General features: G+C 39.2%; 1 protein-coding gene across 3 annotated transcripts in view; it reads left to right on the top strand.

Moving 5' to 3' along the window:
* The first annotated feature begins 1,519 nt into the window (after window positions 1-1,519).
* The window catches only part of RASA2 (RAS p21 protein activator 2), a 154,794-nt gene continuing 128,587 nt past the window's right edge, over window positions 1,520-27,726 (top strand). For all 3 annotated transcript variants that reach the window (XM_056807533.1, XM_007502113.3, XM_007502112.3), the window contains exon 1: window positions 1,520-1,704. In XM_056807533.1, coding sequence (XP_056663511.1) covers window positions 1,587-1,704 — 118 coding nt within the window. In that variant the 5' untranslated portion in view covers window positions 1,520-1,586. The remainder of the gene's footprint in view (window positions 1,705-27,726) is intronic.

The raw sequence follows: 27,726 nt of genomic DNA, 5'->3' as shown, positions 1-27,726 counted from the left end.
CACTGGGGAACCTTGGACTTTTTAATCACCATAATAGTTTTTTTTTTTTTTAAGTCATTTTAGGATCAGAGGACCTGGGTTAAAGTCCCCAGCTTTTCTCTTTACTACCTGTGGTATCATGGACAAGTCAATTTTCTGTCCAGTTTACCTATAAATGAGGAGGTTGGACCAGATGTCAAGGCTCTTCCAGATCTAAATGTATATTTCCCTCTGAAATGAAGGCTAGATATGTAAAATAGAGTGCCTACTGTGAAGTCAAGAAGGCTTTTGGGGGACAGCTAGGTGGCTCAGTGTCTGAGAGCCAGACCTAGAGACCAGAGGTTCTCGGTTCAAATATGACCTCGGACACTTCCTAGCTGGGTGACCCTGGACAAGTCACTTAAACCTTTTTGCCTTAGGGCTCTTCTATCTAGGAACTAATACACAATATTGATTCTAAGATGGAAGATAAGGGTTTGAAAAAGAAAAAAAAAAGAAGGCAGCTTTAACTGGATACTTCCTCCAGAGGGCACTTAATAAATTAGTCTTTGACTATGACCAAAATCCACCACTTTCTTTGCTCTGGGGAAACTAAGATTATGTTACAACAAACGTTTTTCATCAATGAAATTTCAACTGTAATAATGAACAGCATTTATTTCCAGGTTTTACGGTCTCATTTGATCCTCATAACTTTGTGAGCTAGCTATTATTATCCTCATTTTACAGATAAAGAAACGAGGCTGAATGAAGCTGTCCAGGGTCTAGAAAGACAAGGTTCGAATTCCAGGCTGCAGATAAGTAAGTAACTGGAGGCTGGAACTAGGGTTAAGTGGCCTACTCATGGTCACACAAGCTAGCAAGTAGGTGAGGCAGTATTCACCTTTTCAGTCTAACCATTTACATCACCCAGTTCCATCAATAATTGCACTGATTGATGAACAAGCATTTATTAAGCCCCTACTCTGCACCAGGCACTTTCCAAACAAGACTATTACCGAAGTGTTTCAAAGGGATCGGATACAATAAACATTAAGAGCCTACGGATATGCCAGGCACTGTATGCTACTCAGAAATAAACCCCTCCTCACAAGGGCCCTGCACCCTACGCAGTTGCTCCCACGGAGGTCCGAGTAGTGGGCTGCCCCATGCGGGCAGGAGTGGACTCTGCCAAGACGGGTCACCTCTTTAATAGTTCCCGGGGGGGTTCAGAATGATCCTCTCCCCAACTCCTCCCGCTAAAGCAGCTCTGAGAAATGGTTGAGAGGGGGTCTCGGGGCACGACCCTCCAAGGGTTTTCGCGCCGGGATAGTCCTCTCCGAACCGGCGAATCCGGGAATACCAAGATCCCCGCCAGCTCAGCGCTGGAAACTATAAGGTACAAGTTGGACCTCGGGCTGGGCGTGTCCGAGGGAGGGACGGGGGCGTGACGGCGGAGGGGCGGTGCCTGCCAGAGGGCGGTGCCTGATGGATGACGGCCCTCGAGGCGGGGGCGGTGGGAGGAGCCAAGGGTAGGGATTGGGCCCCGCCCTGCCCGATCCCGCCTCTCCCCGCCAGGCCTCTCTGGGCTACGCAGGCGGCGGCGGCGGCGGGGCCCGGGCAGCACCATGGCGGCGGCGGAGGCTCCTCTCAGTGAGGCGACGGTGGCGGCTGCAGCGAACGGAGCTGTGGCCGAAGCCGATGACACGGAGGTCCGCGTGCTGCAGAGCCTGCGCGGCAAGATCTGTAAGCGAGGGACAGGGCCACGGGACTAGGGCCGTGGCGGCCCGGGCTGCAGGGACGGCGGGCGGGCAGGAGGGCGCCGGCTCTTCTGGGGCCGGCAGGCCCGGCCCCGCCCCGCCCCGCCTCGCCTGCAGCCCGGGCGCGGGGCCGCGGCCTCGTGGTGGGAGCGGGGCGGGGCGGGGGCGAGGCCGGGTCGCACGAGAGCAGGGTCGGCCAGTGGGAGGGGCAGGATGTCGCGGCTTCCTGCGCGCCCCCACCGACCCTTGTCTGTTACCGGCCCCACCACCAATGCCGCTTCCTCTCTTAGGCTCCAGCTCCTCTTAGGGCTCGGCGATCTCCTCCTCCGCCCCCGGGTACCAATTAGGCTCCTACTATGTTCCCAGAACCACCCTGCCCGCACGGGGCTCCCCCTCCACAGGGTGGGTGTGGTGGGGAAAGGGACAGCTCTGGGTCTCTGGCAGACCCGACCCATGGCTTAGTTAGCTATCCATTCAGATTTTCTCTTCAGACCGTGACTTTGATCAGGTCTGACAGGAAGGGGCGGGATTGGAACCTAGGACCCCTTGTTTTGGAAGCCTCTTTTCCATTGAACCACACCTAGCAGAGTCGGGACGAAGGGGAATGCATTGAGGCTCAAGGTCTGGGTTCCGATGCTTTGTGGGTGACCTTGAGCCAGTCTTCCAGAACACTGCCCCTCACATTCTGTAGGGCTGTACTTGGCCTCTTAAGCCCATCTCCTCTGTGATTTGAGAGGCAACTTGGTATAGTGGGTCTGGACTCCAATGGCCTTGCTCTGCCACTAAAGCCCCGGGAGCCTCAGTTAACCCCTCTTCTAAAGGAAAGGACTGTACTCAAGACCTCCAAAGTCTCTACCAGCCTCAAATATGTATGATCCATTCAATTAATTTAAAAAAGACACTTTACTTTCCATTTCATAATTAGAATTGGTTTGAAGGCAGAAGGAGTGGTAAGGACTAGGGGGTTGGGGAGGTGTTAAGTGACTTGCCCATGTAACCCAGCTAGAAAGTGTCCGAGGCCAGATTAGAGCCCAGGACCTCCCATCTCCAGCCTTCTGTTCATTAGAAAAGATCCAGCAGAAGAAAATTATGTTCTGTTTTCTTGCACAAAAGGGTTGTGCATTTTTCTATATTGTATATCGATCATTAAGCTTGAAGACCAAAATAAATGACTCTCATGTTGAAGGGTTACATCAGAAAGTACATACCAAAACTAATACTCATCTGAAGTGAAATGATTAAAGATATATTTCTTGATCCTAGTTTTATGAACCTGGGCAAGTCACTTAACTCTCATTGCCTAGCCCTTATGATTTTCTGCCATGGAACCAATATGCAATTGATTCTAAGACTGAAGGTAAGGGTTTAAAAAAAAAACAAGGCATCTATTAAAAGGTAGAATTTTATTCACTGTTACATCTATGGTCTTTTAATACTAAAAGAACTTGAAAACTATCATATAGAGTTGGAAAGTACTTTATAAGTCATTTAGTTCAACCCCCTCATTTTATAGTTGAAGAAATTGAGTCACAGTTCAACTAGGTTACCTGGGTAGAATTGGGATTTGAACCTAGGTTATTTCCAAACCCACCAGATTCATCATTTTTTCCACTATACCATGCTGCCTGTCAATTAAAGTTGTATTTTTGCTTTTCTTTCCTGTCCTCAGTGTGTTTTTTCTCTTCTCCTTATTAATTTGGGATTTAATTGTGCTCTAGAAAAATGTCACTTTTCCATTGCTTTTCTCCCCAAATGGCCAGTTGTATGAAACAGAAAATGAAGCATGGTATTGAATCTGGGTACCTATCAGTTTCTAGCCTTGAAATTAATCTTTAGGACATCTAGTTATTTATTTTCATTACCAGAACTTTTAATGGCAAGAACTGTTATATTTTATTCCTTTTTATTAGTATCAGAAATTTAGAGTTCAAAGAGGCCTCAGTTTCTTTTTTCCTATCTTTTTTTACTCTTAGTAACAACTCTTAAGTCAGAAGGACAAGGACTAGGCAAACAGGGTTAAGTGACTGGGCCAGGATTTTACAGTTAGGAAAGGTTTGAGGCCAGATGTGAAGGAACCCCAGTCCTTAAGGTTCTAGGCCTGGTCTTCCTTCAGACTCTAGGCCTAGTCTTCCATCCACTGTGCCACCTGATTGCCCCTCATTTTCTTTATTGATAAAATGAAGGAGTTGGACTAGATGACTGTACTCAGCTCTTTGGTTCTAAATCTGTGATCCTGAAAGAAGAGATGATACAGTGAAGTACTATTTTCTGCAAATCTACAGCTGTAGAGATATTTTTTTAAAGATTATACTGCAAGTATATATGTTTATATATGACAGCTACATATGTCAGAAATATGTGCATACACACACAAAAGAATTACTCAGTATTACCCGCTCTTTTCCACTATCAATTTTAGAATCTTTTGATAATCAGGCAGTCAGACATTGGAACTTGGACTTTATATTTCAAGCATACATTTTAGCGTAGAATTCGGTAGAATATCTGATGTATTTGGTTACTGAAAGAATCTTGTTCTGGTATGGTATCATTTATGTTAATACTCCATGGCACAGATCCCAAGCACAACACAAAGGAAACATCAGTAAAATTGAAGCTTATATTTTGTTACCTGAGGAGGGGTAGGCAGTTAAAGTTATTTTTTTTTAATTGAACTCATTCCTTTTGTGGGATTAAATCATCTCTACCACCCAGACCTGGAAATGGGCCTTCAGTCTGATGTCACCCAACTGCTGGAATTGTAATTATCATGGTTCTAGTTATTATTCTAGTATTCTCTGAGACATCAGTCAACTCTGCTTTTTGAAGTTTATTACTCAGGTTGCAGAATGTAAGTTTTATTGAAAAAGAAAACCCTGAAGTTCTCCTCTCTGTTCCCTCTCCTTATTTTTTCCCCTCAATAGAAAACAAACTTTCCCATTGGTCTAGTGCAGAAGTATAGGATTTGATCCTATTGTTGTAGAGCAGATATCTCTCCACTGTTTTTATAAGGATGAACTACTTCTCATATCCTTCAGAGCCATGAGATAATGGGGGGAAGTAGGCAGGAGTTGTGCTGGAGGGCTGAGTAAAAAAGGCTAACAGCCCTTGAGCAGATCGATTGGAGGTGGGAAATGGCCTCTATAAAACACTCACTCTCTTCTCCAGAGAGAATCCTAGGAAATCATAGCCTAGCATGGCAGCAGCTTCAATCTACAACCATCCTGTGAGATAGATGGGAGTGGTGGGCAATCAAATCAACAAACATTTATTTACTGCTACTTTGTGCTAGGTGTTGTGCCAATTGCTGCAGATGCAGCCCTTGTCTTCAAGGAACTCTGCTTCTGATGGGGGAGACTGTGCATATATTGGTTATATCTAGGGACACACAAATCAAGTAGAGAACAAATTTGGGCAAGAAGGCTTTAGTAACTGGACAGACAACAAAAAGGTCTGCAGAAGCTTAGGGTGAGAAGGGATCTTAGAGTCCATGTGGTTCTCCCTCCTCACTTTGTAGATGAGGAAGCCAAGGCCCAGAAAATTTCAAAGACTTGTGCAAGGTCACAGGGGCTGTCAATCATGATTTCAAAGTAGGGCCTCTGGCTCCAAATCCATTACCTTCTGACTACCTCAACTGGTGTGATCCTAATTTTATAGGGGAGAAAACATGCTTATGGGATATATAAATGACTAGTCTGTAGTCACATAGCTTTATACTTTAGAGTGGTAGACTCTGCTTTAGAGAATCCTAAGGTTATTAAAACAGGAGGGAACCTATTCTGCTGTCCTCTCCAGATCATCCCAGAGATATGAAGTTTACTCTTTAAAAGACTGAACCTTTTTATGACTTATCTTAGGAACTCATTATAGTAGTTAATATTCCCCAATAAAAAGTTGCATTTTAACTACTCAACTAGATAGTCCAATGTGGGTCAGGATTGTCATGTTAAGAGTTATTCATTTTATGTACTGAGCTTACTCTCCCTCCAGAAACAAAGCAAACACACACACACACACACAATCTTTTGTGTGTGAGCAGAATTGGGATTGTCTTAGTGGTAAGGTTATAAATAGCTTCCTGAGAATGAATATCATTTATAATCTCCTTGTATGCTGCTTTTACTTTGCAAGGTTGCCCTTATTGTTCATTGAAACATAATTTGTCTTTTTGATATTGTGGTGAGAGGAATCCAAACAGTATGATTTACTTTGGGCCTATCTAAGTCCAAATCCTAGGGAAGTAGAGATAAAGTAGGTTTCAGGGTCAGCTAGGTGCCACCAGGGAATAGATCACTGGACCTTGAGCCAGGAAGACTCAAATTCAAATCCTGCCTAAGATACTAGTTATGTGGCCCTAGGCACATAACTCTTTTTGCCTCAGTTCCTTACCTGTAAAATGGGCTTGTGGCTTTTGCCAGGAAAACCCCAAATAGGGACATGACTGAAATGACTGAATAACCCCCCCCCCCCCCACCCCAGAGAGTGTTGTTAAGATCAAATGAAGTAATAGAAGGGCTTGGCACAGTGTCTAGCACATTGTGCTTTGTTATCATTGAGACTGAATCTTATGGTTTCCGTTTTTGATCTGAGTCTTCGGACATTGTAGTTTGGAAAATTTAGTTCACTATCAATCGCCTTGTCCTGGAACTAACTTGTAACTTCTGAGTTCCTTGATAATTGGGATAACTGAGAACTACTGTTCACTGAAGCATGTCCTCCAGATTTGCGTCTACATAGCCAAGGGACTGAAGCAGAACTGGACTCATTCCCAAGGTGATATATATGGAGCACAAGGCAACCAGTCAGGACCTCTGCTTTATTCTTTTGTTTTTCTCCTAAACCCTTTTTGGCACCCATGGCAATGAAAAGTTCATCCTTTACAAAACCATTGCTTCCTACTATTGCTATTGTTTGAACTGGTGCCAAATGTCGGCTCTAGTCACTCATCTTCCTTTGCCTCTGTCAGGGCTTTTTTTTTTTTTTTAATATAGTGTTAGGGAAGGAAGTTATTTTGTTCAGGAAGAGGTTCTTAACCTTTTTTGTATGCCGGGTACCCCTTTGACAGATCTTGTGAAGCTTAGGGACTTCTTAAAATACCATTTTTTGTTGCCTTTCTTTGTAATTGAAGGAAATGCTCAATTTCACTTAAAGTTGGTGAAAACAAAGATGTAATTTTTTCCCCATCAAAGTTCATAGACTCCCTCAAATTGGGCTAAGAACCCTCTTTCTACAAACTTATCATGCTACTATTAAATTACTTAATTTTGCTATTTGGTTTCAATATTAATGGGTCTTACATGATTATACTCTATATTTATACTGTAGTTTTTAGTATATTAATTGTCTCCATTCAGAAACCTTTTTGCTCTTTCTCATTCAAGGATTTGATAGAAAGATTGTAGAAATAAACTTTCACTTTTATTCATTTTTAAGTTGATCTTGTCACTAACAAAATAATGCATAAATTACTATCATCTTGTCTCTATAAAACAGTATGCATATGATAGATGAGATACAGCTGCTATTTGAGATTTTTTATTTCTTTAATTTTGTCACTTTTAGTAGATGTGTATACTTTTGACCAAAGTAAAGTAGAGCTGATTTTCATTTATAGCTTATTTATTTACATTACGGCTAATTTAATAAATTGTGATCATACCTATGACTTTAAAAGTTCTTCAAGTCAGTAAGGGTGAATTTTTTAAAAAGTATGAATCTAAAAATATTTCCCCAGACTTTATCATTAGAGATGTAGGGAGGGAAAAACAGAGTACTTTCAAGTGAAGAATTCACCATAGGAGATGATTGAGGACATACTGCAACTAGGGAGAAGAGAGTTCTTTTTAGAAATAATTCAAAGACAATTAATATCTCATTTCATGAAGAGAATGGGAATTGTTCATTATTATTTCTAGACTTTGAGTCAGGGGACATAGGTTTGAATTCCATCTTTGATACACATTAGCTCTGTAACCATAAATAAATCATTTATATTCTCCAGATCTCAGTTTCCTCATATATAAAATGAGGATAATTATATCTCAGGGTCCCTATAAGGAAAATACCTTGTTAAATCTTGAAATATAAAATAAATGTAAACTTTTTTTTTAATGAAAAGCTTTTTTTTGACTAGCTCATCGATTGATTCAAAATTGGAGACCTTTCTGTTTTATTAGCATTAGACTAGAGGTTACATAGTAATAATTTGACTTCCTTGTTAAGTATTATCAAGGTCTAATTGATTTACCTAGTTTTTAGTCTCTACCCTCCAATTTATCCTATCCAGAGCTGCTAACATTTATGTTTCAAGTCTAACCACTGCTCTCATCCCCTATTTTCTGTGGTTCTGTTACCTCTAGGATAAAATGCAAATTATTCAGTTTACCATTTGTAGCTCTTTCACTCTTTATAAGTCTCCCTGTTCAGACATTTACAGTTAGTTTCCTTCACAAATGCAAAGATGGCACTCAGAGTGCTTTCTGTAGGTAGTCGGTGCCCCTCCCCCCCCAAGTTCATTACTAGAAAGGCAGAGGGACTTGGATTGAGCTGTTCCCCTCTCCCTCCCTACTGTGCCTGAGGACATTTTTTCATATCATGGGCCCCTCTTCCCATAGGAGTGGAGTGCTTGGGCCACTCCCCTCTCCCTCTCTACACTTGCTGAGGACATTCCTCACTTGTTCACAATCACTGCTGTAGTCTGTTTTTTTGCTGCTATGTGGCATCCTCACCTCTGCCTCCTACAACCCTTGTTGAAAATTATACTGATTTCAGTAGTTATTGGTCTTGCTTTCCTTAAATGATTCTATCTAAATGTTCTTTGATACTTAATAAATTTGATTAAATCAATACTAAGTGCCTACCATGGGTAAGCAATGGATTAGGCTCTGCAGATACAAAAAGCAAAGCAGGCCTTGCCCTGGATGAGCTTACATTATCTTGGTAGATATAACATTGTATACAAGTAAGTGAAGACAAAGTAAAAGCTAATTACAATTTTTGTCTCCACTTACTTCTTCATCCCCTACAGTTTGAATTCTGCCAGAAACCTGTTAAGGGTGAAATACTATGGGATCAGCTGGGTGGCTCAGTAGATTGAGAGCCAGGCCTGGAGACAGGAGGTCCTAGGTTCAAATCTGGCCTCAGACACTTTCCAGCTGTGTGACCCTGGGCAAATCACTTGACCCCCATTGCCTAGCCCTTACCGCTCTTCTGCCTTGGAACCAATACACAGTATTGATTTCAAGATGAAAGGTAAGGGTTTAAAAATAAAATGGAAGGTGAGGGGGAAGGAGAGACAGAGACAGAGACAATGAATGATATGAGAAAGAGAGAGAGAGAGAGAGAGAGAGAGAGAGAGAGAGAGAGAGAGAGAGAGAGAGAGAGAGAGAGAGAGAGAGAAGGCTTTTTTCAACATTTGATACTTTCTCCTCCTGCATGTTTTATTCTCTTTAGGATTATGTGACTGCTCTCTGTCAGTTCTCTTATTTATCTGACCCCTTTCCTTTGCTTGAACATCATTCTTTTCAAGCCCTTTAGCTGTGGGTATACACACTAAGGCTCTTTCCTAGATTTTCTGTTCTTCCTCCTTTCCATTATTTCTCAGTTCATTTGCCCCTCTTCCCAGCAGCCCAATGAGAGTGCCTCCTCCTTCCTGTAAGGAGGAGATAAGGGTTTTTTATATAAAAGGTTGGACTGGATTATTCAAGAGTAGGGTCGCCAGGAATTTTATGAAATTCCCAAGAGATTTTTTAAATAATTTATTTATAAAATATAGAAAGAATGAAGCAAGAAATCAGAGAGAGGATAGGGTAAGATATCTAGCCTAAGTACTAAGTATTTTACTCCAACCCCTGGCTTAACTCAGGCAGGGGAGTTTAGTCCTTAGCTGGAGAGGCCTCGGCAAAGCTGAGGACCTGGGGATGCAGGGAGTCTCTCTCAAGAGGTAGGGCTCTCCTAAGGCTAGTCTCTTCAGAAAATCCAGGAAAGGAGTCATCTCTTTTCACTAACCATGTGTCAGTCCAAAGGGAGAGATAAAGGACAGTCTCACCAGGTACAGGGTCTCAGGTCCAGGCAGCAGATTCTTCACCAGCCTCCAACTGGAACTCAGAACTCCAGAAGAATGAGAGCAGTCAGAAGTCCCAACCATGAAGAACTTGAGAACTCTGAAGAAGTTGTAACTCCCTTTAAAAGACACTTTCTTTTGTGTCACTTCCTATGCCTTCCTCCACTTTTAAGTCTACCAAATTACAGTTGAAGCTTTGCTTAGGACTGCCCAGAGGGCAGTTTAATTCTGATTCGTCACCCACTATGGACATGTGGGTCACAGACCTACCCCACTTGATTAAGTGGGATGTTTATACTTTTGATGATTAAATCTAAAAAATGGGCAGGGGAGTTAATTTAATCTTCACAATCAGGGGAGAGTTAATTAATTTCATTTTCATAATCAGGGGAGAGTTAATTTAATTTTTACATTCCCCTGTCTGGGGTGGGGGACTCACATGTGATGGGAGAGTGCAGTTTGGGCACTCAGTCTCTAAAAGGTTTGCCATCACTGAACTAGGCATGGGGGTTAAGTAATTTGCCCAAGGTGCCACAGTGAGGAAGTATCTTGAAGACATTTGAACCCAGGACCTCCCATCTTTTAGCCTGTCTCTCAATCCACTGAGCCATCTCACTGTCCCAGAATGTGTTTATTAAACACTTACTCAGAACCAGATACTGTTAAGCTTGAAAATACAAAGAAAAAAAAGTCCCTCCCATCCTGGCCCCAACCTTTTTCATATTACTCTCTTTTATGATCCCTTAGCTTTAGTCAAAGTGGCCCTCTTACTGTTCTTTCATATACCATACTTGTTTCTCTAGCTTGCTGCTGGTTGTTGCTGTGCCAGGAATTCTCTCCCTCCTTAACTCTGGCTTTTAGAATCCTTGGTTTCTTTAAAGACTAAGTTCAAGTGCTACTTTCTCCAGGATAGTCACTTGAGCCTTGCCTCCCTCCTTCCCCCCTCCTCCCCAACTCCCTACCCCAAGGGCTGTTCACTTTTGTCTTTGTATCACCAGCACTTAGAACAGTGCCTTCCTTCATAGGGGCTTGCTGATTAGTAGTTTGATTCACAGTCATTCCAAGAGGGAAAGAGTGCTAATAATCAACTGGTAAGAGAATCAGGCAGCATGATGCAATGAAGAGTCTGAATTTCTGAGTTGGGGACTAGGATTTAAAGCTCAGGCAAATAATTAAACCACTGGCTTTTGGATTAGATTATTTCTAAGGCCCCTCCCATCTCTCTATCATGGGAGGAACCCATTCTGTGATTTGAAGGAAGCTCAGGATTCTAGGAGATGGAAGTGAGAAAAGAGTGTATTCTGGATATGGTAGATAAGAGTATCATAGATGGAACAGACAGTAAATCACTTTGATTGGAATAAAGAGTTTGTGAAATGGAATAATTTAAAATTAGCCTGGAGAAGTAGGTGGGAGCTATATAGTGAACCTTGCTCTCCAGTTTCACACTTCAGATTATCCTTTGAACCATCTCTTTTCTTCTCTTTGGCTCTAGTCAAGGGAGGATAAGGTGAACCTTCTTGTCAGTTCCAATATTTTATGTCCTTGATCATCACATCTTCACCAGTATCCTGTATTATCTTGCCCCTTTGAATATCCTTCCTGTTTGCTTATCTTCATACTTTTCCCTGATCCACTGGTTCTTTCCCAACTGACATCAAACATATCCAGCTTCCTCCTGTTCTTAAAAAAAAATCCTCTTGATTCATTGTCCCCTTAAAATGAAAATTCTGTATCTTTCCTTGCTTTTACAGTCAAACGAGGGAAAAAAAAGTATTTTTACTCATGTTGCCTCCTATGTCACTTCCCACTTGCTTCTCAGACCCATATAATCTGACTTCCATCTTATTCATTTGAAACGGCTCTCTCCAAGATCACCAAGGACTTCCAATACACTTACTTTCTTTTCCATATACAGTCAGTCTTTGCTAAATCTAGTGACCTTTTCTCAGTTCTCATCCATCTTGACTTTTCTGTTGTGTTTGACCTAATTGACTATAATCAACTTCTGGATGGATATTCCTTCCTGGGTTCTCAAGACCTTGTTATGTTGTGGTTCTCTTCCTACCTGCTGAACTGATTCTAATTGATCTTGACAGAATCTTTTTTGGGTGGTTGTGTTACAAGTCTCTATCCTGGATCTTTTCTTCAGTTGATACACTTATCTTGGTGATTTTATCAGCTATAGTTAAATAATTTTTAATAAACCCTTATCTTCTGTCTTAGAGTTGATATGAAGTTAAACACTCTTTAACCCTTACCTTCCATCTTAGAATTAATACTCTGTACTGGTAACTCTAACCCCAACTCTAAACTGAGGTTCTCCCTACTCCAGGCTTGGCTTTCTATCCACTATGCTACCAAGCTGTCCTTAAACACTTCGTATCTACTTCTATTGTCTTTGTTTTTTCCTTGTACACTTCTTAATACATTGCACAGAGTAGGCCCTTAAAATGTTTGTTGATTGATAATCATCTCTCATGGATTCACATCTTGGTTCTATGCAGAGGATTTCCAAATCTAAACATCCAGCCTTCATCTTACCTCCTCAACATCTAAATCTGCCTATTGGACACTTGGCTGCCCCATAGGCCTCTCAAACTTGCTTATGGCCAAAACAAAATTCATGATTTTTCCCTAAGAACCACCCATTTTCTTATCCTCTCCATTTTTCTTTCCCCTCCTATTTCTGTTAAGAATATCAGCATTCTTATAGTCATCCAGGCCTTGACTCTTTGCTCTTTCTATTTGCTTATGGAAACAACTGAGTATCTGAGACTCAGAAAACCCAAGTTTTGTATCCAGCCTCAGGCATTTACTAGCTCTGTGATCTGGCTAGTCACTTAACCTCTGTCTGCCTCAGTTTCCTCCACTGTAAAGTGGAGATAATAGTAGCAGCTACCTTGCAAGGTTTTTATTAGGATAAGACATGTAAAGTGCTTAGCACAGTGCCTGCCACGTTGTAGTTGTTAAATAAATCCTTGTTCCCTCCCTTCTCTTTTTACATTTATTTGCTGCCTTGTTGGTCCTAGATCCTCAGCCTCTCTCATATGTCTTCCCTTCACACTATCCACACCACAACCATCTTTGTTCAGAAACTAATCACCTCTCAGTCTGTTGCAGGACTTTATAATTGGTCTCTTCAGCCAAGCTTTCTTCTTTTCCAATTCATCCTAAATTCTTTATTCCTAAATAAGCTGACTCTCCACCATGCTCAGGAAGCAATTCCCCCATTATCTTTTTTTTTTTAAACCCTTACCTTCTGTCTTGGAACCAATACTGGGTATTGGTTCTAAGGCAGAAGAGTGGTAAGGCCTAGGTAGGCAATGGGGGTTAAGTGACTTGCCCAGGGTCACAGCTGGGAAGTGTCTGAGGCCAGATTTTAACTCAGGACTTCCAATATCCAGGCATGGTTCTCAATCCACTGAGCCACCCATCTCTCCCACCCCCCCACCCCATTATCTTTTTGATAAAATATAAACTCCCCCGTTTGGCATGTAAAAGCCTTCACAGACTGGTCACAGCCTCTTTGTGGGCTTCCACTTTGCTTTCAGTCATATACTTTGTTCTTGTGTCAGATTAGCTTACTACCTCTTCCCTCTACTTGACATTCTATCTTCTATCTCCGTACCTTTGACAGTTAGTGTTGTGTATCTAGAATACTCTCCTTCATTATCTCCTTTTAGAAACTCTAGCTCCCTTCAACATTCAGGTCAAATCCTCTCTCTTTAAAGAGATCTTTTCTGGTTACCCCAGTTCTTAGTGCTTCTCTGTCCCCCACTTATCACTACATTTTTAACTTCTTAATACAATGTTGTATCCCTCCAGTAGAATGTAAACTCCTTAAGGACTGAGGTAATTTCACTTTTGATTTTGCATCTCCATTCAGTGCCTGGTACATATTAGGGATTTTAATTTTGATTGGTTGGAGGATTTAAAATACCAATCCAGTTTGTTTGTATTTTATCCCTGAGGCAACAGAGAACCATTGAAGATTTTGGAATAGATAACAGGCCTCACATTTGTGTTTTAGCAACAATTTGGCCTCTCTGGTGAAGAGATTAGAGAGGGAAGAGCCTATATTCAGAAAGATCATATAGGAGGCTATTTTAGTAGTCCAAGTGAGAGATGATGACCTGAAAAACAGTGAAGGCTTTGTTGAAAATATTGCAAAATTGATAATACTTGGCAGCTGATTAATTATGGGGGTTGAAGAAGAGGGAAGGAAGAATCATGGGTAATTTCTAAAGAGCAGCTCACTAGATAGAGGCTTAGTAGTATTCACTGTCAATAGACTACCAGTCTGCTCTCTGAATCAATCCTAGATTGCCTAGTTATTTACATCTTATCTTCTCTATTAGAATGTGAATTCCTTGAGGACAAAAACTGCTTTTAACCTTTCTTTGTCTCCTTTGGGCTTAGAACAATTAATTCCTGGCACTTGGAAAGTGCTTAATAGATGGGTTTTGACTGATTGATTGATTGATTGATTGAATTAAGATCCTAATTATCACAGTTTTAGAGCTAAACTACCTAAGAGGTCATCTAGTCCAACTCCCTCATTTTACAAATGAGGAAACTCAGGCCAAGAAATGTTAAGTTATTTGCCTGTGGTCAGACAGGTAATAAAGATTAGAACTGGGAGGGATTTACAAGGAGGTGGTGTTCTATCATGTACATGGTAAGTTTAGGTTGGCCAGAAATATTCTGCAAGCAATTGATGTCCTAGGAATAGGGTTTGGGTGAGAGATTCGGGCTGGATATCTTTATATATAATTTCTAAAGAGATGATGATTAAACATTTAGTGAGTCAATGTTATGTATTTGGTGCTGGGCATATAGAGACAAAAATCAAACTGTTCCTAACCTCAGTGACTTTACTGTTGAAGAAAATATGTTGGTAAGTAAGTATATGCAGAGTAAATATACTTTAAAATAAAAAAGAGCTTTCCAAAGGGAGGCATTTCACCCTGAGGAAGAGCTTTTAGGAGATTGAAGAAAGCTATAGGATTTTAAATAGCAGATGTGAAGAAGGAGAACATTCCAGGAGTGGGCTACATCTTACTCAAAGACAAGGGGAACAGGGAGTAGGCTCCTTAGTACTCGCTACTCTCTTCCTTATGGGCTCACCAGCAGAAAGAACATAGTCAGAAAAGAGCCCTGATAGAGTCTGCATAGTGGTGGGAAGAATTTGAGGAGACTGGAAAGGAATGAATGGAGAGAGCAGAGTCATAGAAGCCAGAAGAGAAGAGAGCACTTGAGCCTGCAAAATTGTTAAGTAAAATGATTAAATGCTTATTGAAGGAAATAATGGAAGGAATATGTTATGAATTTAAAATATTTGGTGCTAGTAACTTATGTTAATGTTATCCTAGATAAATTTAGATCTGGAAAACTTCATGGAAATCATCTAGTCCAGCCCCCTCATTTTTCAGATGATGTGAAAGGCCCCAAAGTGAAGCCACTTGGCCAGAGCCACATGAGTAGTGAATAGCAGAATCAGGGTTTGAATCTTGGCCCTTTGACTACAGTTCCACAATCATCCATTCAGTCTATGGTTAGTTCTCTAACTCGGCAGGAGTTACCTAAAAGCACCAAATCAGATAGTAAAACCAGAGCCTATGGGAACAATGGCATTAGGGCTACAACACTTAAAAACTTCCTCAGTGACACATTTAAGTAAAATAAACATAATAAAAATGGTAGTACAGTTCTATAAATGTTAAATGGTTAAGAAATGCTACATAAATACTACAATAAATAGGCCTCCCCATCCCCTTCTCAAAGGATGGGCTGGCTAAGACTCAAAGTTCCCACAAGCCTGGCTGGCAGAGTGCAGCTTGGGCAAACTTTGGGTGAGAGGCCATGACCCCAACTTCTCTTGCTATAGACAATAGTGTATACAATATATATAGACATACGGTAAATATGGCACTTTACCTCGACAGAGACCTAACGTTGAATTCTGGAAGTACATTAGAAAGGATTATAACTTGGGAGTTAAAATGCAATGGTACGGTTTTCAGCATTCAAGTTGTTTCTCATTGAAGACTTGTGCTGAAGCAAATTCAAAATTTTTAAAAAATGCTCAAAATGTTCCCAATATATCAATCTTATTGGAACAAATTTGCATTTTTAAAACACCCATTGTAGTAGTACTCACTGTGCGTATTAAAATTAAGGACCTTTAAAAATTTTAAGAGCTCCTTTTATTTTGATCTCATTTTTATTGATAGCTTCCATTTTTATATCTGAATTTTGTCCTTGGGCCCACTGTCTGCCCTGAAGCCAAACTCTTCTTTATGTGTTAATTTCCCCTTAGTAAAATATGGACTCCTTGAGAGAAGGTACTGACTTTGCTTTTAGTTATATCCCCAGCATTTAGCAAAATGCTTGGCACATTTAAGTACTTAATGCTTTTTCTTTCATTCGCTTTTGGTGAGTGTCACAGTTGCTCAGAAAGGTTGGACACAATTTACTAAGGAGTGCTGAACTTACAGCATTTGGTTTCCTGGGAGCCGGGTGCTGCTGGAAGGAGCAAACTTTGTAAAGGAACAAGCAGATTGTATACTCCAAGTATTCTGGAAATTGGAAGTGGAGAGGGTATACCACAGGGAGACCTTGCTGGTGGCTTGTTGATAGGCCTTGTAACCCAGAGTATCTCTATGGCTTGCAGTCTTGACCCACCCTTGCAAACTTATGTTCTCTTGATCTTTGTTGTTGTTCATTTGTTTCAATTGTGTCTGACTCTTCATGACCCTATTTGGAGTTTTCTTGGCAAACGTACTGGAATGGTTTGCTGCCATTTCCTTCTCCAGCTCATTTTACAGATGAGGAAACTGGAGAAAACAGGTTTTTAAGTGATTTGCCCTGGCCACACAGCCAGTAAATGTCTGAGGCCACATTTGAACTCTAGTCTTCTTGAGGTCCACTGCTCTATTCGTTGTGCCACCAAGCTGTTTTCTCTTGATTACCGTGTTCTAATTTATTCCTCATGAATAATCTTTAGGCCCATGTGATTAGACAGTTGTTATTTTGCACATCTTGGAATGAGTAGTTGGTACTCAGATATTCTATGAAACTGGCTCCATTTTCTCATCATACCTTGGAAAATTCTTGTAATTGAGTTTTAAAAACCATGCAAAAATGAGTGATACTTTTGCTAACTGAACATAGAATACTTTAATTCTCCTGTATTTTAATTGATTCCCTGTGCCCATCCATATGGAATACCTAGTTGTACTTATGTTCATTAGACAACTGTTATGTCCTGACTAAGACACTGTTGGTAAATATTAATCTTACTTCCTTAACTTATTGAACCCAGCTTCATATTCTGTCTTGGCACTGTATTCTTAAAACATGATTAATTTAATATGTTGCTATGCTAGGCTTACAATGAATAGAATTCCAGAATATTAGATCAATGATTTAAAAATATTTTGCATATGTATTTAACATGTGTTTTGTTGACTGTGAGACAACACATTGAAAATGTACTATTATTTAATCAGGATAATTTAGGTAGATGTTACTACCAAATATTCCTGAAAAGTAGATATTTCCAAATTCATAGAATTATTATTTTCCTTTTTGACTATATTTCTTATGTTCAAGATAATAGTTAAAAAGGATAAGATCATTACTTATTGACTCAGCCTTCTCCTCTTCATATGCTATATTACTGAAGAGTGTAACAAGCATTTGTCTAAACTTCAGATTGTTTTTACTTTTCCCCCTTTAAACCTTGAGGTGAATAGTGGGTGTTTTATCTGCAAAAATGTTTGTCCTCATGGATTTTGGGGATGTTCACACTAAATGTAACAGCAATTCATTGCATTGAAAGCTGAGTGATTCCTCAGAGGGTGCATTCCTTTAAATGATACATTTGTACTTTTAAAATGTATCTTAAGTTCATGCATCATCTTATTCAGGAATCTAAACAGGCAATAATACTTGCGTGAAGATAGAATAAATTATTATAGTTAGGAACTACTTCAAAAGTTGGCTAGAAGCCAACCCCCCCCCCAAAGGATCTGAATGTATTTATAATTGAGTAGTAAAAGTTTCAGAATAGGAACTGTTAAGTTTTTGTTTTATAGTTAATACTGTTATACATAGGGTTGTACAAGATAGCAAAACCTAAATGAATAATTTATTATTTCAAAATATACATGTGTTAATTACTTTGAAAAGTTTCAGTTAATAACTAATTTATTTAGCTTTCACAAAATGCCTTGTTTGTAGTCTTTCTATCAGTCTGTAAGACACTGCTGTAAGTAAGACACTTTTTTGAGATGACTCACCACACCCTAGACTAGACCTTCTTTGCCCAGCCAAAGTAAAATTGGTGATTGTGGCATTTACTTAGATATAATTTTTAAATTATAGCATTTTATTTTGCTCAAGACCTGTCATTTTATCAGTGCAGGAAATTCTGCCTATGGAAACTTCCAGCTCTGCAGATTGGCTATCCTCTGTAATTTCCAGTCTTAGAGAGTTGCCTGGGACACGGAAAGTTTAAGGGACTTGCCTTTTGGTTATTAGGAAGGCAGGACTTTGACCGTAGATCTGACTCCAGGGTTGGCCTTGGATCCCCTATGCCATGCTCCCTCTCAGAGTCTATGTTCTTGTTTGTTTTAATAGAGAAGAAAGCGAGTTAGTGATGCTTGCAGATAGATTTTTAGCAAGCATTCCTGAGGTTGGGAAAGGTAGTAGGAACATACATAGGCTACTATTTTGTTCCTTCCCTCCAAGCATCCCACTGAAAAAACTACAGCTCTCACCTTACTCAGAGTATTTAGGCCTCTCAGAAAGACCAGTAATTATTGCCTTAGGAAAAAGAGGTAAAAAAAATTCGTTGTTTTCCTTTCTTTTAAAAAAAAAAGTTGCTTTGGTGTGTATGTAATGGCTGTAATGACTCATTCTTGAAAGAAAAATGAGATTGAAGTAACACCCACAGAAGGCTGTACTGACTGTGCAGAACAAAACAGACAGAAGTATAAATGACTGCTTTTTTTTTCTTTTTAAGATTGTGTCATTGAGCTTTTGGAATGGCCAGTGTCTTTGAATGAAGGTTTCATTATAGAATTGCAAAGTTACTAATTGAATGAGTTTGCTTATCTCAGTTTTCTCCTATGTAAAATGAGCTGGAAAAGAAAATGGCAACCTGCTCCGGTACCTTTATTTGGGTCAGATGAGACTGAAATGACTGAACAACAGTAACACAGCAGCCTTTTGCCTTTTAGTTTGGCTTTAAAACTGGCAACTCAGTTCAATATTTATTAAGTGACTATTTTACAGTAACTGATAGGTGCTGGAGACACAGGACAATTCCAGGCCTCAAGAAACTTGCCTTTTTCTTTTTCTTTTTTTAAATTTTTTTTATTTAAAGAGAAGGAAACAAGGCAATTTGAAGAGGGAAATAGCAAGGCTTAGAAGCCATTGCCAAGTAATGATCCAGCACAGGAGCCTGAGAAGAAGCAGTTGGGAAAATTGGACAGAACCAGAAATGATCTCCAACAGAGAAAAAGATTCTAGAAGATGGAGTGGGGGCGGTGGTGGTCAATGTCAAAAGCTTCAGGGAAGACAGGGAAGGTGAGGATTGAGAAATGGTCTTTAAATTAGCAATTAAAGGATCATTGAGAAATCTTTGAGAAAGTAATTTCTAGAGAGTCTGGAGTAAGAAGTCTTAATTTCTAAGGGATGAGATTTCTTGGCTACTTCAAAATCATGCCACTTGCACTCTGGTCATATTCCTCAGGCGTCTACCATGAGAACTTGGACTCTGCTTCTGGAATCCTGGCCATTGATATGCTTTTGCCTTACCTTCACCTCAAAAGGGCCTTGCTGTCATTTATGTCTTGCACATTGTTTATTGTTATTGCATGTGTTTATATGTAGTTTTTCTTTCATTTCTCAGCTGTTCCCATTGAGCTTACTTTTATTTTATTAATTATTATTAAATTAATATTAAATTAAAACTTTTTTATTTTAATTAATTAATTAAATTTAAAAAAAACCTATTAAAACTTAAGCTCCTTGGGGTCCAGGACAGTTTTGCTGACTTAGCTTTGCCCCTTGCCTGACACACAGTAGACACTTTAATAAAATGTTCACTCATTCATTGAATAGTAGATGAGAAAGGGGTGGTAGTAAATAGACAGCATTTTCTAGATGTTTGACTTGTAAGGAAAAAGACACAGAGGATGATGTATGAGAGGATAACAGTGTCAAATGAAAGGTTTTTATGGATGGGGAGATATGGACATATTTAGAGACTTCAGGGAAGAGATTAGCAGATAAAAATAAAAGATTAGAAAGAGGAAACAATGGAAAGAACAAGCTCCTGGAGTAGACAGAAGGGAATAGGAAGGAAACATTAAGAGCCTGCCACATGCCAGGCACTATGCTGAGCACTTTACAGATTTTATCTCATTTGATCCCCACAATAACCCTGGGAGGTGAGTGCCATTATTAGCCTTATTTTGCATTGAAGAAAGAGAGGGTAAAGAAAGAGCTTGGTCTTTGAAAGAGAGAAGAATCAGCCCTTTCTCTGAGGAGCAAAAGAAGAGAGAATGGGGATGAACTAGTAAGAAGTATGAGGAAAGGGGCTTATAGTGGTTAGCCTCTTTCAGCAAATTAAGAGATGAGCTCTTCTGCTAAAAGAGAAGGAATTAAGGGATTTGAGGAGAGGAAAAGATTTGGAACAGTGTTGTTAGGATCATGATATTTTTGTCAGTCCAGGAACAATAATACAATATATCTGTGCAGAATTGAGGGCCCAGATGAATCTGGATAAATATGAGTTTGTAGCTGATTTCTATGCCTTCCTCTGTTATGGTGAAAATCACCTTTAAATATTGTTATAATACTAATTTATGGTCACCAAGGAATTTACTTATGAAATTCCTAAAATGAAACACTCAAGTCAGAATGCAGTTTATGGTGGTTTAATCACAATGGGAGTAAGAAAAAGGTTAACTCAATCTTCTGGCAGAACCAGAGGGAGTTTAGGCCCAAAGGCCAAAGCAGAGAAGAGAACTCACGTGACCAATCTGAAGGAAAGCTCTCTGCGGGGCTCCTCCCAGCTCAAGCTCCTAGCACAAACTGTTGCCTAGCCCTGTCCACAGGAAGTGAGCGAATTCCAGAGGCTGTTCCCTGCCTCACTTCCTGTGCCCTACAAGTGCCAATGGTGACTCAAGCTTGGCTTAGGACAGCCCATGTGGGCAGTTAGTTATTTCTGATTTGTCATTGACTAGCACATGCACATGTAGTGTGGGTGTGCACAATTTTGGGTGCTAGACCAAGCAAGATGGAGATTTAAAAATTCACAATCCCCCCTGATGATGATTGGGGGACTAGTCTCCCCAATTGATCACTAAACATAAGCGTCCCGCACCCCGAAAAATTCTAACTGCAAGTGTATACAAAATTTTACCCTCTAAGAGGAAAACTACAATAGTTGTAGATTAGGGGAAATAGGAGAGAGAGAGACAGCAAACCAATGTTTTGCTGGGTGCATTGACAAAAACCAATTAGGGGGCAGTCCCCTTTGGCATAAGAGTGTACATTCAAAAAAATATTCAATCAACCACACCCCAAGGTTCATTCTGGATCTTCCTGTAGTGAAAAGGTTTAGATATCTTTCTGCAAACAGTTCATTCTCTGGATTCAGTCAGTTAGCAAGCTTCTTCTCTGAAGATCTATCTCGAACAGAATTTAAATCTTGGATTTTATGAAAATACATCTCCTGAGCCATTTTTTAGCCCATGAGTGGTGGTAGGGAAAGCAGATGAGGTAGTTACTTAAAGTCAAGATTTGGCAGGGTATCAGCAGAGATAGGGCAAGGATTCAGGTAGGAATAGTGTATAACTGATCAGGTAAACTATAGGAGCAATAAACTAGGTGGAGTAGTAGAGGTCATGATAAACTAGGAGAAGTGGAGGGAACTGGAAATAAGAGTGAAGGCGAAAAATACTTTCCAAAAGGAAAGTAAATGGGAAATATGGAGATGATCAAAGACTTTTGACCTTTTCTTAGGGTTCTGAGACATGGAGTTGGCACAGTTATGACTGGGTCACTGGGGTGGAAGAAACTAATGAAGTAGAATTAAGAACATTGGTGAATCGGCTTATTGAAACCCCCAAGTATAAAGTCAGAGATTGGGGTGGAAATGATAACTGAGCCATGTCTATAATCCTTGAGGAAGGATGGAAAGTAATGGAGTTAACATGGAGTCCAGTAGATTACAGTCAATCAGGATTTGGATTGAGCTGTTAGTGTTTTTTGCTTCCAGCCCCACTCAGTAATCATCTTTATTCTGCTTCTATTTTATAATTATTTTTCTTGTACCTATTATTTTCCCCCAGTAAAATGTTATCTTCTTTACAGCAAAGACTGCTTTGTTTTTCTTTATATCTCTTACTTCTCACAAGTATTTGCTACAACTAGGTCCTTTATAAATGTTTGAGTTGGGTACTCCTAGAGAGAGTGAACTTCATAGGAAGAAAATTGCTTAGTGCTCATGGCAGAGGGAATATTTGAAAATGGATTTAAAAAGCAACGGAGTTTTTCCCTTTTGGCCCAGTATATTGAGGCATGAAGTAAGAAATATCTTATTATGGAAAGAGTAGCCTGGGTTATTATTGGTCTGCCAGAGAGAACTGTTTCTGTGAGTACAAGGAGTTGGAAGGAATGTGAAAGAAGGAGCCCAAGATGAAGATGAATTTGTGCATGATAAACCAGGATTCCAGACGACAAAATAGATGGGGAATAGAAGAGGGTGGGGGCTTAGGAGGGCAGTAATTGAACTAGATGGGCCTGAGAGTGCTAGGGGTTATCTGAAGCACAGGAATTGAATTGGAGAGGAGGAGGTAGAATAGTAGTTTTATGGTAGAGTGTATAGAGTGGCCTTGAAACCTCAGGTGACTTGGATCTTATCATATCCCTAAATTCACAGTTCTGTACTCTTCCCCCATTCCAACATACCATCTTAGTTGCATACAGAAATGCTACTTTCACCTAAATGGTTAATTTTTTCCATAGGGGTTAAAATAATTTCAATAAGAATGTAATTTTTAAAATATATTTTTATGGATAGTCACTTTTTTTTTTAACCCTTACCTTCTGTCTTAGAATTACCACTAAGTTAATTGGGCAAATTCCATTAATACCTTGACCAAATTTGATGAAACACTTATAACTTTAAATTTAGGATTGTTGGTGCTGTGCTTCAGGGATGATAATATTTAATTTGTGATTTTCAGTTTTACTATATTTCCTTCTCTGTCCAAGGTTGCAGATTACAACCTATCCATCTGTACCTTCTCATCCCGTGTGATTCTTATGTGTACTCCCCCCCCCATTATTAAATTTTATATTTCCCCCATTACATGTAAAAATCACTTTCCAACATTTTTCAAAGAATATTGTCTCAAATTCTCTCCCTCCCTTCTTTCTCCCACCTCCCCCTCTTCCTTGAGATGGTAAGCAATCTTATATAAATTGTATGTACTTTTAAAAAATTAAATTAAATTAAATATTTTAAATCAAGCATTTTTTCCCATTACTCCTGAATGAAGGGGGAAAAAAACCCAAACTTCTGTAACAAGTAAGCAAAAGCAAACAAAATAAATTTCCATACTGGCAATCTCTAAAACTGTATATCTCATTTTTTGTATTAGTTTTTATCATTTCTCAAATGGAGAGCATTTGTTATTGTCAGTTGTCTGAAATAGTAATTGGTTATTGCCTTGATTAGAATTATTTGATTGTTCAATGTTGATTTTATGTTATAAACTGTTTTCCTGGTTCTGATCATTTTGTTCTCCTTCAGTTTATTGAAGTCTCAGATTTCTGTGAATCTATCTTTTTATTTCTTATGGCATTGTATTTGGCAATATAGCAATGTATTTTATTACATTCATCTACTATAATTTATTTAGCTATTCTGCAACTTGATAGGCACCTTTTTGTTTTCAGTTCTTTCTCACTACAAAAATTGCTGCCAAAATATTTTTATAGATATGAAACCTTTCCCCCCTTTTTTGACCTCTTTGGAGGATATTCCTAGTAGTGGTATTGCTGGCTGAAAGACTATGTACAGTTTAGTAATTCTTGGTATAGTCCTAATTGCTTTCCAGATTAGCTGAACCAGTTAATGTGTCTATTTTCCTGTAGGCCTGCCAGCAATGATCGTTTTCCATTTTTGTCAGCTTTGCCAATCTTGATGAGTGTGAGATATGACTTCAGAATTGCTTTAATTTGCCTTTCTCTAATCACTGGTAATTCAGAGCATTTTTTCCCCCATATATTTGTTAACTTGGATTCCGTCCTTTGGAAACTGTCTGACTGCCCACTCATGTCCTCTGGGCATTTATCAATTAGGGAATGACTTATTATTATTTATTCTTATAAATTGGAAATGATAGCTTTATCAGAGAAAATTGCTGCAAGGATTCTTTCCCAAGTAACTCTTTTCCTTCCCATTTTAACTGCATCTTAACTGGGTTGTGGAAAAACTTCATTTCACATAATCAAGATTGTTAATGTTGTCTTTTTTGATCTTCTGTATATATCCCTTGTTTGGATAGGAACTGTTAATTTTATGGTTGGACTGAATATATTTAGTTGGTCGCCAGGGATTTAATTACTAAATCCCAAATGAATTACTAAAGTCAGAATGGAATTTATGGTAGTTTATTTTACAATAAAGAGGGAATGATATTAAGGAAGAGAGAAAGAGAAGAAAAAGAGAGAAATAGCTGCTCTGGCCTCCTCTTGAGCCAGGCAGAAGTTCAGAGTGCCAAGGGAAAGGAGTCTCAAGATGATGGGCCTTTCCAGAGATTGGTGCCTCCAGAAAGGCCAACGGAAAGGGAGTCAGCCTTGCACTCACCAGAAAGCCAAGGAAAAGGGGTCGCCAGAAAAAATGGGTCCAGTCAACATTCTTCTGAATGAAGAATCATTCTCCACTCCAGTAGAACTCCAGCAGAACTCTCTCTCACAGGAGGTTTCACTCTAAGTGAGAGTTCCATGTTGAACTCCCAGAAGAACTCCAAGAAGCACCCCATTCAGGCTCTTGTCTCTTTCTTTTAAAGACCATTTTTTCTTGCATCACTTCCCTTAATCTTTATGTCTACTAACAACAGCTGATGCTCTGCTCTAGGATCACCCAGAAGGCAGTCAATCAATTCTGATTCATCACCGACTCTTTCACACGTGGATCACAGGCCTTCAACTTAGTGTGTAAGATGGGTGTTCATACCTTTTTTTGGTTAAATTCAAAATGGGTAGATCTCCATACTTAACTTTCAAGTACCATGTTTACATTTTTGGGATTAATTCTAAAAATAGACAGTGGATAACAATTTAATCTTCACAATTAAGGAAGAGCTAAGAACCTTCATTGTTACAATCTGGGGAGAGCCAAATCCAATCTTCATGAACTCTTCCCTTTTCTGTAGATGTGAAAGGTCTTGTCTTTTGTTTTTCATAAATCCTCTATAGGAGATCTCCTGAAAGTTGGCATTTTAAATAATACTTTCAATTTTACAAAACACTTCATATATTTTATTGCATTCTCACAACAGTCCTGTGGTACACATAATATAAATATTATCTCCATTTAACAGGTCAGGAAAAAGGCTCAGAGATCTTGGTGTGCCCAAGATCATGAGATAATAAATGTCCGTGGTCAGAGTCTGACTCAAGTAACTTGAAGTCCCACACTTTCTTCCAGTATACCATGCTGTTACTCATGTGATTACTTACTATAGTATTTATATTAATAGATATTAATACTTATCCATAACTACTGTACCTACCTCACAGTACTATCCAGAGGTTCCAGGGAGATAATGATTAGAAAACATTTAGTAAACCTTAAAGTAAAGCAAAATTATCAGCTGTGATAGTGACCATGGGAGCAATGTTATACAACAGATATTTTTATTATTTCCTTTTGAAAGACAGTGTTCCTTTCCATGGATACAAAAAGAGTCTCTGCCCTTAGGGAGCTTATGGAGGATTAAATATTTATATTTACATAAAATAAGTACAAGAAAATGTGAGCACTAAGATGTCCAAAATTGATTATATAGATAAGGAGACCAATGCCAGGCATATAATCTTACATTCACCATATATTTGTGAGGAGTACATTTCAAAGATTAGTGAGATTAGAGGGCATTCTGGGAGCTAGCAAGGACTCCTGGGGAATGGAGTCCAGAGTTCAAATCTCAATTTTACAGATCATTGCTTAAGATTCTTTGGAGGAAATTATTGAAGAAAAATGGAATGCTTTCTTAAATTTTTTTCCCCTCTGATTATATTCTCTCCTTCCCATTTCCATCTAAACAAAAAAATCCAAACTTATAACAAATATGTATATAGTTAAGTGAAACAAATTACTTCTTTGGAAAAGTCCAAAAATGGATATCTTATTTTGCATTTTAGTCCATCATGTCTCTCTCAGGGGAGAGAAAGCATGGTTTTCATCACTGCTTTTCCAAAATAATGGTTCATCATTGTGTGGATCAGCATTCTTTCAAATTATTTTTATTTATAATGTTGTCACTGTGTAAATTATTTTTCTCACATTGTATAAATTGCTCTGCATTTGTGTCCCCAGGTTTGTCTGAAGCTCTCCCTTTTGTCATTGAAGAATTTGCTTCAAATCTAGCCTCAGACACTTACTAGTTGTGTCATCCTGGGCAAGTCATATCACTTCTCTTAGTCCAAATTTCCCCTTCTGTAAAATGGGGTTGATAATAATAGTACCTTCTTTCCAGAGTTATGAAGATAAAAAGAGATATTTATTATGTGTTTCACAAAACTTAAAGTACTATATAAATGCCATTATTATTATTTTTGTTGGCACCCTTTGTCCAATTCTTTGCTACTACTAAAGAACTGCTATAAATATTTTTGTATATATGAGTCTTTTCCCTCTTTTTTGGATCTCTTTAGGGGAATACGTCCAATAGTAGTATTGTTGGGTTGATGGTATGTCCAGTTTCATAATTTTTAGGGGATAGTTCAAAATTGTTTTCAATAATGCTTGAACAATTTTTGCAGTTCTAGCAGTGTGCCTTTCCCTTCAGGACCTTTTTTTCCTTTTGTCTGCTTTTCTTTCTGTTGGGTGTGAGGTAGAGCCTCAAAGTTGCTTTAATTTTTTCTTCTTTAATTATTAGGGATTTGGAGTAATTTTTCATGTGGCTGTTTATAACTCTAGTATTCCTTTGAAAACTGCTCGTTTGTATCCTTTGACCATTGTTCAATTGAGGGATGTCTCTTATTCTTACAAATATGAATGGAGTTCTTCATGTATTTTTTTTTTAGAAAATTTTATTTAGTCAATTTAGAACATTATTCCTTAGTTACAAGAATCATATTCTTTCCTTCCCTCCCTTTCCCTTACCCCTTCCCACAGCTAGTGCGCAATTCCACTGGGTTTTACATGTGTCCTTAATCAGGACCTATTTCCATGTTGTTGATGTTTGCACTATGATGATCATTTAGAATCTACATCCCCAATCATATCCCCCTAGACCCATGTAATCAAGCAGTTGTTTTTCTTCGGTGTTTCTACTCCCACAGTTTTTCCTCTAAATGTGGATAGTTTTCTTTCTTGTAAATCCCTCCAAGTTGTTCAGGATCATTGCGTTGCCACTAATGGAGAAGTCCATTACATTCAATTGTACCACAGTGTATGAGTCTCTGTGTACAATGTTCTCCTGGTTTTGCTCCTCTCACTCTGCATCACTTCCTGGAGGTCATTCCAGTTCACATGGAATTCCTCCACTTTATTATTCCTTTGAGCACAATAGTATTCCATCACCAACATATACCACAATTTGTTCAGCCATTCCCCAATTGAAGGGCATCCCCTCATTTTCCATTTTTTTGCCACCACAAAGAGTGCAGCTATGAATATTCTTGTACAGG

The sequence above is a fragment of the Monodelphis domestica genome, chromosome 8, assembly GCF_027887165.1.
Source record: "Monodelphis domestica isolate mMonDom1 chromosome 8, mMonDom1.pri, whole genome shotgun sequence".
NCBI classification, from domain to species: domain Eukaryota; kingdom Metazoa; phylum Chordata; class Mammalia; order Didelphimorphia; family Didelphidae; genus Monodelphis; species Monodelphis domestica.
Note: the sequence above shows the minus strand (reverse complement) of the source record. Positions and strands in the feature narration are given on the sequence as shown.